The sequence below is a fragment of the Phragmites australis genome, chromosome 3 (assembly GCF_958298935.1).
Source record: "Phragmites australis chromosome 3, lpPhrAust1.1, whole genome shotgun sequence".
Classification (NCBI taxonomy): domain Eukaryota; kingdom Viridiplantae; phylum Streptophyta; class Magnoliopsida; order Poales; family Poaceae; genus Phragmites; species Phragmites australis.
In genome coordinates this window covers 37,287,640-37,303,205 of record NC_084923.1, presented here as the reverse complement: position 1 = coordinate 37,303,205, position 15,566 = coordinate 37,287,640, and the positions used below count along the sequence as shown (strand labels likewise).

At 45.0% G+C, this 15,566-nt stretch overlaps 1 protein-coding gene and 1 pseudogene across 3 annotated transcripts; both read right to left on the bottom strand.

Moving 5' to 3' along the window:
* Positions 1 to 637: 637 nt before the first annotated feature.
* On the bottom strand, positions 638 to 1,502 carry LOC133911177 (uncharacterized; annotated as a pseudogene).
* Positions 1,503 to 6,700: 5,198 nt separating this feature from the next.
* Positions 6,701 to 11,125, bottom strand: LOC133911176 (uncharacterized). 3 transcript variants are annotated; one of them, XR_009908614.1, is made up of 3 exons: positions 10,941 to 11,117; positions 7,362 to 7,509; positions 6,701 to 7,087 (listed from the first exon to the last, which is right to left on the bottom strand). XR_009908614.1 is itself a non-coding variant. In XM_062353381.1 (3 exons), exons 2-3 carry the CDS (start codon positions 7,484 to 7,486, stop codon positions 6,845 to 6,847), a joined length of 327 nt encoding a protein of 108 aa, XP_062209365.1. In that variant the 5' UTR covers positions 7,487 to 7,509; positions 10,941 to 11,125; the 3' UTR covers positions 6,701 to 6,844. The 3 variants fall into 3 exon arrangements, 2 of the variants coding, with proteins under 2 accessions (XP_062209365.1, XP_062209366.1); XM_062353381.1 differs by having other exon boundaries at positions 6,701 to 7,046; positions 10,941 to 11,125; XM_062353382.1 differs by lacking the exon at positions 10,941 to 11,117 and adding an exon at positions 7,634 to 7,885 and having other exon boundaries at positions 6,701 to 7,046.
* Between the last annotated feature and the right edge of the window lie 4,441 nt (positions 11,126 to 15,566).

The window sequence follows — 15,566 nt, the reverse complement described above, 5'->3', positions numbered from 1 at the left end:
GGTTCTTGCATGCGGCTGGGAGCGAGTCCTCAGGTTGGTTAGCTTCATACGTGTGAGGAGGGAGTGGAGCCCGGGTATGCGTGCGTGGCGTGAGTCCCGGGCAGTTTGTTGCTCCGTGTGCATGTCAGTGAAGCTATATAAGCTGTGTACTTACTTGGCTAATTGGGAAGTGAATACAGACAATAAGAAAAGGGCGTTCGTTGCCGGTAAGTCTGTGTGTGTTAGCTTCTCCACAGTACTGCTTGCTAGCAACTCTTGTGTTTGCGTGTGTCCTCCGAGCAGCGTGAGTTTCTGTCTGCTGCGTCCAGTGCCGCGTGAGATCGCGTAAGTCGAAGGAGGCAGCTCCAACAACCGTCCCCACCCTGCCCTTCACAGTTTGAACGGCCGCACAATTCTGCTCGCGAAACAGGCGTTGTTGCAAAAGTAAAGCTCCTCAAATACCGGCATAGTAATGCACAAACAAGATCAAAGGAGCATATAACTATCTGATCGAATGATTGGCAGTTAACTCATCGCTGGCAAAAATTTTAGCTTAGCAGAAGTATTGCAAGAATCAATGCAAGAGGATATCATGTCAATTAGTGATTTAGTGCCATCAAATCATCAGATTATTAAAGCATGAGATGTCCGTGTATAATTCACCGGAGTTGGAGCTCATCGGACAACACGTGTATAATATGATTTCACCCAAAAGAATCACATATTCCTGGAGAGAGAGAGCAGAGATATGTCTATCTTTCTCTCCAATCTGGCCAAATCACAGGTTAACTATCCTCGGGAAAATGAAGAGGAAATGAGGAATTAACATCCTCAAATCCCTCACCAAAAATTTCAAGATGCCGCCGCCTTTTCGCCCAAATCAGGCTGCAGGATCTCCGCTCTCCTCCTCCTCTGAAACCACCGTCTCGGCCGCCTGTTTCTTCTTGCCTTCCTCCGACGCCGGCGCCTGCCCCTCCGGCGGCGAGGAGGTGGTGGGCTCGGACTCGGCGCCGTCGCGTGCCTGTGCGGCCGCGGCCTCGAGATCTTCGGCCATGGCGCGCTCGGCGCGTAGGATGAGCTCGTAGTACTCCGCGTGCGCGTCCATGCACTTCCGCAGCGCCGCCGTGGCACCGATCCACGACGTTGTCTCCAGCCCACGCGGCCTCCGCCTCCTCCACGCACTTCTCCCACACCACGAACCCCTCCTTGCACCCGCCGCCCTTCATGAACAGGCAGAATCGGCACTCCCCTTCCTCCTCCCCCTGCCCCTCCCCTTCCTCGCCGGCCGAAGCGGCGTTCACGACCACCGACTCCGCCACCTCATCAGCTCATCTGCCGCCGCCATTGGCGTCCGGAGCCGCCGGCTCGTCCGCAACGCCGCCGGCAGTGGCGGTGGCGGAGTGCTGGGTATCTTCTTTGGCTGGTGGATTGGCGGAAGCGGCGGCCTCCGGGGGAGGAGCGGAGGCGGCGATTCCCATGGCGCTAGGGTTTTGGGGCTCGAGATCGCGGCTGCGGCGAGGAGAGAAACAAAGGTTAAACCCTGCACAAGAATCTTTTTGAAATAATATTATATTATTAAAAATTATAAAATAATATTTAAAATAAAAAAAAAGTCGTAGAAATAAGTGCGAATTGGCACCGCGAATAATTCCCATGTACTTGCTGGTACTTTAATTGCCGATGGCAAGTGATATATAAATTTTTTAATATAATTTGGAATGAGATAGTTTTTATATGAAAATTGTATCTATCGATGATATTTATAATTTAATAAAAAATGTTCAACCATAAAGTCATATATATCGTCGATAGGTATAATTTTTATATAAAGATCACCTTCATCCGAGATAAAAGAAAATATTTTTTTTTAATATCGTCTACGGGACATAGATCCTATTGGCAATAGGAATGCTGATAGGTCCTTAGAGATGTGTCAAATAGGATGTCTGCACTCTAACTACCGATAATTGGAGTGTATACATATTTCTACAAATTAGTCGTGGAGCTCATGCTTTGCATATAACACACGAGACTGGGAGCGTTGTAGCACGTGGTAGCACGTGGGAAGCGAGACGCAAGCCCATGCAGGAGGACGCGAGAGCAGCAGGAGATGAGGGATGCGGGACCATGCGGGAGGGCAGGGGAGTGTGCGGGAGCAAGGGCGTGTGAGAGCATGCAAAAGATGCTGGACGTGGGCCTACATGGGAGAGCAGAGCGGAACGCAGGGGCCGACGGAAAATCCAAGATGCAGATTAAGGAGGTGCGGAAAAGAAGCACCGCGTACTTAGGGATTTATCGATTTAAATAATATTTTTACAATTTTTTAAGAAAATAATGTTATTTTAGAAAATCCACCGAAGAAGAGTGCGGTGCTGTATTACGGATGGGCCTAAACGAGCACTGGTTCAAAGGGCCCAGCCCAATAAAATGCAAAGGAGGAAAAGAAAGAAAGCCCAGCCCGATTTTACAGTGGCTTCGTTCATGGACATGGTGGTGCTATGCCAAGTTGCTAGATTGTTTGGTGACAATTCTCTGTATACCATCCAAAGTTGTTAAAATTCTCCATTTACCAAAAAAAAATTCTTTGTCATTTATGTGCTACTATTTAAAATTGTCTTTACCCTATATGTCACTATCGTCATAACGGTGTTAATTCTAATAGCACACGCCGGATGAAAACACTAAATTTCTCTTCCCTTATATGCCACTACTATCAGCTCCGTTATAACGGTAGTGGTACACAAGACAAGACAAAATTCAAGTAGTGGCGCATGAGAAACAAGAATTTTTTTTAGCGAATCGAGGATTTTGAAATTTTTCGATGGCATGTAAAGAATTATCTCAAGTTGCTAACCCTTCTCTTTGAGTCTACATCATGAAAATTAACCTTCCTAAAAAAACCATAAATTAACCTCTATGCATTTGTATTTGAAATTCACTTGGTCTAAGTTTTTTTCAAAATTGAACCTTGCCTGCAGCATAGGCCGTTCAAAACCAGGCATTTAGAAATAAGCTGGAAAGACGAGTTTTCTTTAAGGTGCCGTTAAGGAAAAAAAATTAAATGTATAAAAAATATACTCTGTTTTGTAGGCACTGCCATCCAATCAACACCAAAATTATGTATTTCCTACTCTTAGAGCTACATGTCAATCAAGCCTAAGAGCGTGTACAATAATATCGTCTTTTAGGTCGTCTCTTAGCCTGTTTGTATAGATGACTCAAATGACGATGTGTACAATATGATTGTCTATGATCTTCCAGTTATCTCAGAGTAGACTCTTCTTGACCCCACAAATCTATGATCTTCCAGTTATCTCAGAGTAGACTCTTCTTGACCCCACATATCTATAAGAGACAGTCTCTTAGCAAAGAGAATGTGAAGGGTCGGTGATATCTTAAGAAAGAATAAATTAGAATATTTAAAATCTATTCAACTAGAAAAATACACAAAATAAATCTATATCAAATTCTATCTGCATGTGTTCTAAATTTATCTAATGTGTTTACTCTATTGATCAAAGCGCTTGCAACCTATCTAAGAAGATAAATTACAAGAATGTAAATACAAAAACATAAATAAGATAAAGAGAGCGAACTTGGCACAAAGATATTTATCCTATAGTATCGATGATATGAATATCACCTTTAGTTTATGTTGAAGCTCCACAAAGGATATGCTCTCGGTCGACACCCGGTCACAGCTCTTGAGCTACCAAGTCATAAAAACAAAGCCCCCACCCGGATGAGACATCAAGCCATCAAGGCAATGTCTCACCACTAGCCTCTCTTCTGGTTCCTTGCCGCCGTAATCACTTCTCGTCGTCACTCCACACCAAGTTAGAGGATCAACAAATTTATTGATGAGTCATCAAAACTCTAAGGCACCGGCGTACCAAGAGGTACAAGCTTAGATTACTTCTTGATCCACTCTCTAGGTAGCAATCATCTAGCAACATACCCTCTAGGCCTATAAACACTAATCACTCTCTAATAGTATACTTAATCACCTTTAATGATCACTTTAAGCACTTTGGTGGCTTGGATGTCTTCTCATGTGTATATAAACTTCTCTTAACCCAGCTGTCGGAGGATTAACTCCTGTCGCAGGGATCCCGAGAGACCTCTTTTTAGATATTCGGCTGGGGGGATGATCCTGAATAAGTTCGTTGGAGAAATGAATAAGAGTAAATGCAACGGCCGGTGGTGGGGGTGATGATCTAGTGCAAAGAGAAGTAAATGCACCGAAATTTAGACAGGCTCGGGCCGCACGGAGGCGTAATATCCTACTCCTGTATGAATGTAATAACTGTCCTGAGGAAGTCCCTCAAGAATGTGCTGGTTACAAGAATATTGGTCTAACTAGGAGCTTGAGGCTCCTTGTTCTTGGGCAGGGACTGTCCCTTGTGCGTTGTGCTCGTCTATGGTTCCGTTCTCGCTGTTTGGGTGCTTGCGGTCTCTTGTTCCCTTGTCTTCTCTTCTGTGTTGCCGGCTCTTTTAAGCACTCGCCGGCTGCGACATGCCCCGAACAGGAAGGAGGGGGGCACAAGTTCCAAGACGCCATGACTAGGAAAGGCGTCATCATTCCTTCTGGGTGAAGTGACCGAGGGTGGAAAACGCGGCGCACGCCTGGTCACCTGTCACCATAAACACCCTGGCAACGGGCGCCGTAGAGAGGACCCATCGGGCAGCCGCAGAGCAACCCGGCGTGCCCGCCCTGTCTTGTTCCTCTGCCACAGCAGGGCGGCAGACGGAACGGCTTGATCCTGGCGATGTTATCCCGAGACACACCGGATGATACAGGACGGGACTCGTACAATTAATAACCCCACGCCTCTCTGCCAAAACATGGCAGGAACTGACACTGCGGTGGGGGTAGTTGGGAATGTCAGGCCACGCACGCTCATTAAATGCGGCTTCGAACCTCTGACTGATTGACACCTCATCGGCGGGTGCCTCGGGGGTCTTTCTGGGTCATCGGGGCACCGAGTACTCGGGGGTACTGTTCACCTCCCCGAGCACTCTCTCTCGAGAATGCCTATCCTTGTCCTCGGGGACCGGGTGCTCGGGGGTACTCTTCACCTCCCCGAGCACTCTTGCACGAACCTTCGGGGAACCGAGTGGTCGGGGAGCTGCCACGTGCAACCCTGAGCACTCTCTCCCGAGCACTCTTGCCCGACCCTTCGGGGAACGGCGTGCTCGGGGGCTGCCACGTGCAGCCCCGAGCACTCTTACACGGATCCTCGGGGAACCAAGCGCTCGGGAGCTGCCATACGCAATCCCGAGCACTCTCTCCCGGAACTTGGCTCTTCTGATCGTCGGGGGACTAGGGCACTCGGGGGTGACCGGGCACCTCCCCGAGCACTTTCTTCCTGATATTTAAACTCCGCGGATCATCGGGGAACGGGGGTGCTTGGGAACCACGGACTGTGGCCCCGAGCACCTTCTCCCGGGACTTGAACTTTCCTCACCCCGCAGGAGGGACCTCGCGGGATGGCGCCATGTAGCAGATGGCTGGCCTGGCCTCGGGACTTAGGGACCCCCGATTCTTGATACACCGACACCAGCAACCTCAAATGACTTAATGGAAGGGTATTTATAGCCTCAAACCCGCACACTAGTTGTTAACCCAACGGTTCAGAAAAGTTGTTAACACTGGATGATCTGGTGAGAACAATAGTAATAACACCGAATCATTCGATAAGTACACTCACAAACTAACTGTTGGAACCCCACTCAAACCTCTGTGAACAGCGAACACTCCGGTGTATACTTCATCTCTATCACCAGACTATCCGATAAATATATACTTAGCATCTAAGCCAACTGCATTATCTCTGTGTAAATTGCTCCGGTGTAAGCATCCGGTGCACATCACTTTATCACCGAACTATCTTGAATTTCGTTCTGCCTATTTGCATTGTTCATTATCCGGTGTATTTTTCAGTGTAACCTTGCTTCATCACCAGACCTTCCGACGTGTTGATATTCGATCTTCCACGGTGCAACCTGCTCTGGTGAAATACTCTGGTATGTATCTTACTCTGATCACCGGACTATCCGGTAGATTGTTCCATTCTGCCTTCTGGACAGAAACACTCCGTTGTTGCCATGCTTTGATCATCGGACTATTCGGTGAGGCTTAGTCTTTATTATTCAGTATGATATCATTTTCTGGAAGAATTGCTCCGATAAACACACTTGCTAATCACTTGACCTTACAGTGAGATCTTCAGGCTTCTCTCCCACTTTATCAAATATGCTCCAGTGAGCTCAACATACATAGTATCGGACTATCCAGTGAGACAAATCTTCCTAAAACTTTTTCAATTTGACCAAACTTTATCCCGACTACAGTGACTTTTTCATATATTGCATCTACGAGACATACTAACATATATTCTTGACAAACATATAATTCTCATTAACTACACTATCATTAATCATTAAAATTATAATCGTAACTTAATAGATTCATTTTCATTACAGAACTCATGCATTTTCTCGTCCCATTGAAATGAAGTCGTTCCGAGATCTCAATCCACGGTGACACCTACCATGGTGCTTCTGATCTGAAGCTCTGAAGACTGCCGCCACGACCTCGCGTGGCTATGGAAACCTAGATGACGCACAAGATTGGGCTCCGCAACAGCATGATGATGAGAAAAATGCCCTTGGCCGGGAGCATATTTTCCTCAGTATCACTACTGAACTGGTCAAAATCTTCTATAAAAAACTAGTATCAGATTTTAATTTGGAAATCATGAATAAAAACTCTGGATATAAATACAAGTACTGATCGACGTCCATACGGAGAACCCGACCTAACTAAATTAATCTTGCGCATTCATCGAATATATTGATCGTATCAAACATATTCGTCCTCATCCTCGTCCTCGTCATCCTCAACCTCCAGCTTGTCTTCATCAACGTCCACCGACTCAGTATGGATGGTGGTCGTGAGCACGACACCGTCCCCTCTATCAGCAGCTTTGGGCACGACGCAGAAGAAGTCCTTTGGCAGCCCATCAGACAGCGACGAGCTTCTCACGGCGTCCAGCATGGAAATCCTAGTGTGGCAAGACGAGCAGATGAAATGCCCAATATTACACTGCGGTATTGGAATTATTAGACAAGTCCTCGTGAGAGAATAACTTTGTCAGAAACAACATGCAAGTTGACAGAAACATAAGTAGCACGTGTTCTGTAAATTCTGTTGAGTTAATGTCACAAGAAACTGCTTTTCATGGATTGATTTAACTTTTTTTTAGGGGAAAGACAATACAAAGGTTTGCTGATCTGATGTTCTTCAGAAATTAACTCGATGCAAAAGAAGAAGAAAAATCTCAATACTATTTATTTAAGTAGCATGTGTTACTGTGTACCTGGAGAATCGGAGGCCTGAGGGGCTCATAGCAGACAGGGCAATCAAGAAGCTCATCGACATTGTGAACCCCTGTATCTTGTCGATGCCATCTCCCGTCTCATTAGTTTCTCCTTTCGTCTCCATCACCTCCAAAACCGCTAGCTTGCCTGATATCGCAAGCGCAACAGAAGGTTAAACCTACTGATCAGAACAGTTCCATATGTAATACCGAATCTTACAGTACAAAAGAAGAAGAAGAAAATTCGATAAAAAATCGACAAACCGACTTACGGATTGTCGGCCGCCGCCGGTCACTGCTTAAATAGGACTTGGGCTAGAGTCCCGCCCAAAAAACTCTAGCCCTAACCGCCCTTTACTCACCACTGCCCTCGCCTGCTCCCGTCACCGCGTCGCACTGCCGCCGTCGTTTGACCACCCGTGTTGCCCTGTGCCACCTCCTGCACCGTGCCACGTCGACCGGCCCATACCGCCTCTCGCGCTCAGTGCCATCCGCCGCCAGGCCGCCCACTCTGCGTCAGTCGACTCCGCCTAATTGCGCCACCCTTGCCCACCATTGCCAGCAGCCGCCCACGCCGCCGCCGGTCACCGTGGCAGCCAGCTGCAAGGGGCACTTGCTCTCTACCTCGGTTGTGCAGGAGCAAAAGAGATCAGACCAGAAGGAAAGAAGGAAGAGAGAGGAAGGGAGGAGGAAAAAGGAAAGAAGCGGAAAGAAAAGGGAAGGAAAAAAAGAAAAGGAAGAAAATGGAAGGGAGGAAAAGAGAGGAAAAGAGGGAAAAGAAATGAAGGGAAAGAGAGAAAAAGAACAATAAGGGATTTTTGGGATTTCGGATAGGGAGCCTACCTCAGACACTTGATGTATAGTTATTTGAGTTTTTTTTAAAAATATGAGTATAATATATTACTTGGGTTTAAAAATGTCAGTGCTAAAGGTGCGTAGCCAAAGACTCACCACGATTAAAGGAAATGCATGACGAACTCATGTTATGACAAGATTCACTCATTAAATATTTTATTGGCCCTTTGAATTATGCACGTTCCATATTCGTATTTTCTTGTGTTCACGAGCTTCAAGTTCATGATTGCGTTCATTTCAAATGATCAAGTTTCGAGTTACTTCTTTACATTTCATTTAAGTGCCAATGATATCGGATGTGCAATTTAGTTCTTATATTTAGTATCATGTGAGTGAGTGTTAGCATCACTTACTCATCTTTATCGATAAATGCAAGGATATATTCATGTTTGTCCGTTGCAGATGGAAACTACTGTTTCATTGTTATTTTTGAGAAAAGAAAAATTTTGTTGTTTTTCGTTCTTCATTAAATTTGGTGATATGTTCTTCTATGGTCTGAATCGTACTTGCTGAGTATTTTTACTCATACCTATATTTTATTTAGTTTTTATACCAATCATCACAGCATGTTTAGAAAAGAATATAATATCACATGGCAGCACGTGTTAGCACCTATATGTCAATATTTAGCTACTCAATAATGCTTTTGTTAGTTTGGCTAATTAAATGGTTTGGGTTTTGTTTTTGTCAGCTTATCAGATCCTAATCTTGGACGGTAATGTTTACTTTCTGTTTATATAAATCATGCATTTGATTTTTGTGTGTTTTATTTGTCCGAAAAAAGGCCAAGCTTTTGTTTGGGCTAGAAGTAGCAGATGTAAGGCGGTAACCTCCGCGTATGTAGATATCAGGGGCCGTACACCATCACTCGTTGTTCACAATTTACACCGACAAAATGCCAAGTAATGATATGGTACGTGGGAGATAGAATCTATTGTGTGCTTGCTTTATTGGAAGAACCAGGACTTAGAACAGGATAGTTCCGAACAATATAATCTAATGATATGGAAACAAACTAATAGAAATGGGATTGCCTAAAATATGTACTTCAATTAACAAACATTCATTTTCTTAAAAATGAACAAACATTCCTTATTAATCAAGCCTTCCTATCGGCTCAAACCTTACTAGCTTAGTAACCAAGACTAGTCATCATTACTGGCTTGCACTACTGTACCGCACAGACTAACACTGTGTCAATATTGTAATTTTTTTAACAAACAATGTCAGATCATAGATCATCACAAATCCCTAAACCAAGTTAATTTGTTGAACCACACGTGGTGATCACCTTGTGGGCCTGCGCACAATATGTGTAGTCATCATCCCTGAAGCCAGCAGGTGAGCCGAACTAATAATAGTGAAGGTATACATAAATGATTTATTCAGCAAGAAGGTGTGCAGAATATTTTCCTGAGCAAATTCGACCCCTTTGATAAGTAAAGCCAGTAAGCTTTATTTATATCCCTCCAGGCTCCAAATAAACCACAACAAAAACTTAATTTGTGAAGGTTCTGCATATCTGACAGTTTAGCTTTTGGCATATTTTCCCAGAGGTTATGAACAAAAACAATTAATGGAGAGCGATTCCCAGAGATCATGAACAAAGGCAATGGGATTACACTATCAGGTGAGCACTACATTCCGAAAATATTGGAATGGATCCTGCTCTTTCGATCGAACAATTGCCGTATGTTCATATCCGAGTATCTATTACATAATTGACATTAAAAAAAGGAATAAGGGGCAGTTTGGTTCGATACCAGATTTGCGATACTTATCAAACTGAAGTTTTAAGACTGTTTGGATCACTACCCCAAGGTGCCCAGCCAAATTCTGGTCCTGCCTGCACAATTTAGCAGCCGTTTGCTTTGAAGCCCAGATTTAGCCTGCCAAATAAATTTTGGCCTTCCTCGGTTGTCCACCAAGCCAAATCTGTGGCCAGTTAGAACCGAGCGATTTAGTGGCCAAATTTTGGCTCGGCTGCATGGTGAGGTGTTAGCAGGAGAGTGGTCAGTAAATGTTTTGCTTTTTCAATTAACAATCTACAACTGACTATAGTTTCTAAACCACTCATCCGACTCGTCATCCATTTGTACCATTATATTCCTTACGATTTAATCTACAAAACAAGACCTCATTTAAATATATTTTTATACTAAAAAAATTAATGATATATGGGCCCTACATGTTATACCGACAGTTTTGGAATATTTTAGCTTGACAACAATCCAAACACCAATTTTACTTTCAATTTTGGCCGAGACTTAACTTTGACTTAGCTACAAACCAAGCACTACTTTTTTGCGATAAATTTGGCCATACAGTAAATTTGATGATGACCAATATTTAGTTAGACCTTTTAGGATCAACAACCAAACAGTCCCTTAACAACCCGTGGCAGCCTGCAAGCGTATGGTTCCTTGGCATAATTTCTCACTTAGCAGTAGTATATTTAGAACAAGAATATTTGGATTATCATGCGTCATTTCGTCCGATTCCTTCACATTGCATCTTCCAAAAAAAAAAAAGCATTCACAATGCAAGTGTGCGGTGATAGTACTATCGTTCAAGCGATACATCTGCTAGCAATCTGACACGGAAGTAGCCAAATAAAATTTACTCTAGTTCGGCGCAGCATAAACCCTAATAACTAACAATAGGCACAGTAGGAGGAGGAGAAGGGAGCCAAATTGTCCCGAATCAAGAGGGATGTAGCCGTACCTGAAACATCTGGTTGTCTCAAAGGATTAGGCCCTGCTGGAACTGCTCCGTCGTCGGTGACCTCTCCTCGATCTACTGCTCCACCGCGCGGCGCCCTCCCTCGCTACTCGCGTTGATCAGAGCCAGGTACGGAGGAAGAAAGTGGGACGGCGGCAGACTAGGAGGCCCATTTATCGAATGGTGAAAAGTTGCTTATTCGGAGAGCTGCTACAGTGACAATAACGGAATTGTTTTCCCCAAGATTTAAGATTAGAACCGTCCGTTAGTTATTATAACGTTATGGGCACCGCTCGACACGCCATTCATTATTATAACATTATAATAACATTCATCTTGTCAAAATAAAAAATTGGAAACTAAAACCTCGAGCACAAATTTTATTAAGCTTCTACACATGTTTTGCGTAAATTTTCATCACTGTAGACTAAAAAACGACTTCTTGCCTTTATATGATGTCTTTCTCTCTTCTTCTGCACCATAGATAAAAAAGTATTCAATTGATGCTCCGAAAGATAACATATATAGAAGAGTGGAACTATCACTCTATCAAAAATCACATCATTATAAGTCAACCAAATAGCGTAACATATAGCATTTGCATCAACTAAAATTTAATTCTTAAATTTTGGATTTTCCCTTTAACCAAGTTCCAAATAAATTAGAAACACTACTAGGTGGATGAATACCATAAGCAACTTGAATGGTTCGCCAAATAAATCTAGCATAGGTGCAATCGAAAAGATGGTGTTGTATAGTTTCATTATAATTACAGAAACAACACTTTAAATTTCCTTTTGCTTTCTTGCTAGGTTAGCTTTGGTTAAAACTACTTCATTATGCAAGTATCATAAAAATATCGTAATCTTTAAGGGGAGTTTGAGTTTCCAAATGTAGCGGTTAATAGGAATTACCCTATTATAAATCAATACTCTATACATATGTTGGACTAAATATCGATCATTTTGATGTAGAGGCCATCTAAAAGGGGGAGTTTGAGTTTCCAAATATAGCGGTTAATAGGAATTACTCTATTATAAATCAATATTCTATATATAGATTGGACTAAATATTGATCATTCTAATGTACTAAAAGTATCTTTCTGATAGCTAAGATGAATATTCATAACTTTAGCAACCAGATTATGCTATGCATCTAATGTGTCCCCCACAAGAGCTCTTCGAAAAGAGACATTGAGATGTTCCACATTTACCACCCTCGCCACATTTGCATTCTTATTCCAAACAATATTGTAAAGGGTAGGGTAAACAAAGACCAAAGCTACACTGTCGGTGTATCAGAAACCGGGGGTCCCTGAGTCCCGAGGCCAGGCCAGCCGTCCACCACGCGTCACCATCCTGCGAGGTCCCTCCTGCGGGATGAGGAAAATCTAAGTTCCGGGAGAAGGTGCTCGGGGCCACAGCCTCTGGTCCCCGAGCACCCCAGTTCCCCGATGACCCGCAGAGTCCAAGTACCGGGGAGAGAGTGCTCGGGGAGGTGCCTGCTCGCCCCCGAGTACCCTAGTCCCCCGATGGGGCAGAAAAGCTAAGTACAGGGAGAGAGTGCTCGGGGCTGCATGTGGCAGCCCCCGAGCACTCGGTTCCCCGAAGGTTCTACAGAAGTGCTCGGGAGAGAGTGCTCGGGGCTGCACGTGGCAGCCCCCGAGCGCTCGGTTCCCCGAAGGTTCTACAGAAGTGCTCGGGAGAGAGTGCTCGGGGCTGCACGTGGCAGCCCCCGAGCGCTCGGTTCCCCGAAGGTTCTACAGAAGTGTTCGGGAGAGAGTGCTCGGGGCTGCACGTGGCAGCCCCCGAGCGCTCGGTTCCCCGAAGGTTCTACAGAAGTGTTCGGGAGAGAGTGCTCGGGGCTACACATGGCAGCCCCCGAGCACTCGGTTCCCCGAAGGTGCGTGCAAAGGCGCTCGGGAGAGGGTACTCGGGGTTGCACGTGGCAGCCCCCGAGCACTCAGTTCCCCGAAGGTTCGCGCGAGAGCACCCGATGCCCCGACGACCTAGAAGGGCCCCCGAGGGGCCCGCCGACGAGGTGTTAACCAGTCAGAGGTCCAAGGCCGCATTTAATGGGCATGCGCGGCCTGACATCCTGACATCCCCAACTGCTCCCGCCGCAGTGTCAGTCCCTGCCATGCTTTGGCAGAGAGGCGTGGGACCATTAATTGCACGGGTCCCGTCCCGTATCATCCGGTGTATCTCGGGATAACGTTGCCAGGATCAAAGCGTTCCGCCTGCCACCCTGCCCTGGCAGAGGAACAAGACAGGGTGGGCGCGCCGGGTGCCTCTGTGGCTGCCTGGTGGGCCCTCTCAACGGCGCCCCGCGCCAAGGTGTCCACAGTGACGGGTGGTCGGATGCGCGCCGCGTTTTTCCACCGCCCCTGTCACTTCGCCCAGAGGAAATGATGACGCCTTTCTCAGTCGTGGCATCTTGGAACATGTGCCCCTTCTTTCCCGTTTGGGGTATGTCGTGGCCGGCGAGTGCATAAAAGGATGGGCGTACAGAAAGATAGATAGAGACAATCGGAAAACATCCGAAGATAGACGAAGACATCGAATTGGCTCGAAGCAATCGACCGTGCCACACTTAGCCGAAGAACACTGCAAGCAAGCTTGAGCAGAGCTAGAACAAGGGAGCCTCAAGCTCTCAGTTAGACAATATATTCTTGTAACCAGACATATCCCTGAGGGATCCCCCTTCAGGAAAGGATATCGCATCCACACAGGAGTAGGGTATTACGCCCCCGTGCGGCCCGAACCTGTCTAAACTCCGGTGCATTTATTTCTCTTTGCACTAGGTCGATCATCCCCCACCACCGGCCGTTGTATTTATTTCCACTTCCATTTATTTCTCCGACGAACTCATTCAGGATCATCCCCCCGGCCGAATCTCTAAAAAGGGGTCTCACGGGATCCCTGCGACAGGAGTTCATCCTCCGACATACACCTACTTGTTTTGAAATTTCCCTAAACAAACAAACTTGATTGGAAAAGAAAAGGAGGAATGACAACTTGTGCAACATAAACACATTGTTCGTCCGAAAGTGATCTACCTCTATGATATTACACACACTAGAATAGTAAGTCAACGATTATCGGACAACTCATGAAAAAGGTCAACAGCTACTATTGTCCTCACATGAGGACTATAGATTGCCAAAAGAATTTTCTCACGTACATGTCCTACCAATGGCGCTTAATTGCTACACTTAGAACATTCTCAGACCAATAATTTTACAATGGTGTATGATGATGACGAACAAGTGAATGTACTATATGTCATCTGGAAGGGAATGAATAGGCGTTTCTAAAAATTAAAACTTCACAGTGGATTAACATAATTTGGAACTAACAACATCTAGGTACTTCTAGTTGAATCTAATTGTTACCATAGGTTCCAAGATAAGTGTATAGTGTTTTTCACCTTTCATCTGCAGCCACAAACTCACAAACATGTAGATCGGGGCAAATCACTTGAAAGTCAACTAGAGCAACAAAGAACCAAAGACAACAAAGAAGATAAGAATTTATTTCCCGGAGTTCGGATCCAACGATCCTACGTCTCCGTTGAGGTGCTCACATAGAGCTGGGTCTCTTTCAATACTATTCCTCACCAAACGATCACGAAGATCGAGTTTGGGCTTACTCAAAGTCCTATTTCCTGCGGAGGCGAGAATAAGCCTTCACAAATGTCTCGTGGCACTTCACAAGCTTGGGTGCTCAGCGAGTAACACCTAACCATCTAGGAGCTCAAGGCTCCAAGAGAACAAACATGGAATCGACTGACTTTACGATGAACTAGAGTGCTCAAAGGTTTGAATGGAACTCGCTAGTACTCAATAACTCAACCAAACTCTCAAAATCTTACAAGATTTAATGCCTAAGGGAGTGGAAGAGCTATTTAATGGCTACGAATGTTTTTGTCTTCATAGTTGCTCAGCAACAAAAGCAAGGCGGGGGTATTTATACTCAATCCTAAAAAACTAGCCGTTACAACACTTTCTACACTAACCTGGAACTTCCGTGTTAGCTCGAGACTTAGTAATCGAGGACCCTACTCGGAAAGAATCTGGAGGCTCCGACACCTGGAACTTTCGGGTTGGTTTGAGAAACCAAACTGAGCACCTTACATGGAGCCTCACCTGAAGGTTCTGGCTACCCGAAACTTCCAGATCAACCCGGAACTTCCGGGTTGGATAGAAGAACCAAACAGAACCGGAGGCCCACCTGGAGGTTCTAGCTACCCGGAACTTCCAGGTACACAGAGTAACTTAGAATTTTTGGTATCCGTGGGGTGTTTTATGTCTCTCATCTTTAGGTTGAAAGGGTACTTTGAGCAATGAGACATCTCCAAATCAATCTAAACACACCTCTCTTGATAGTATAACATACCTATACTTAAATTCAAAAATAAAATCAATTAAACCCATTAATTAATCATGTGCCGCTTCTTCTTTTTTTTGGGAATGCCAACGTGTTTAACTTCTTCAAAGGGACTAATACATGTTTATAACCTTATTAAACTCATTAGTCCCTTAATTGTTTGTCATCAATTATCAAAAATTCACATAAGGGGACTGGATGTACTTTCAACAAGTACTACTACCACACGTGGCAATTGCA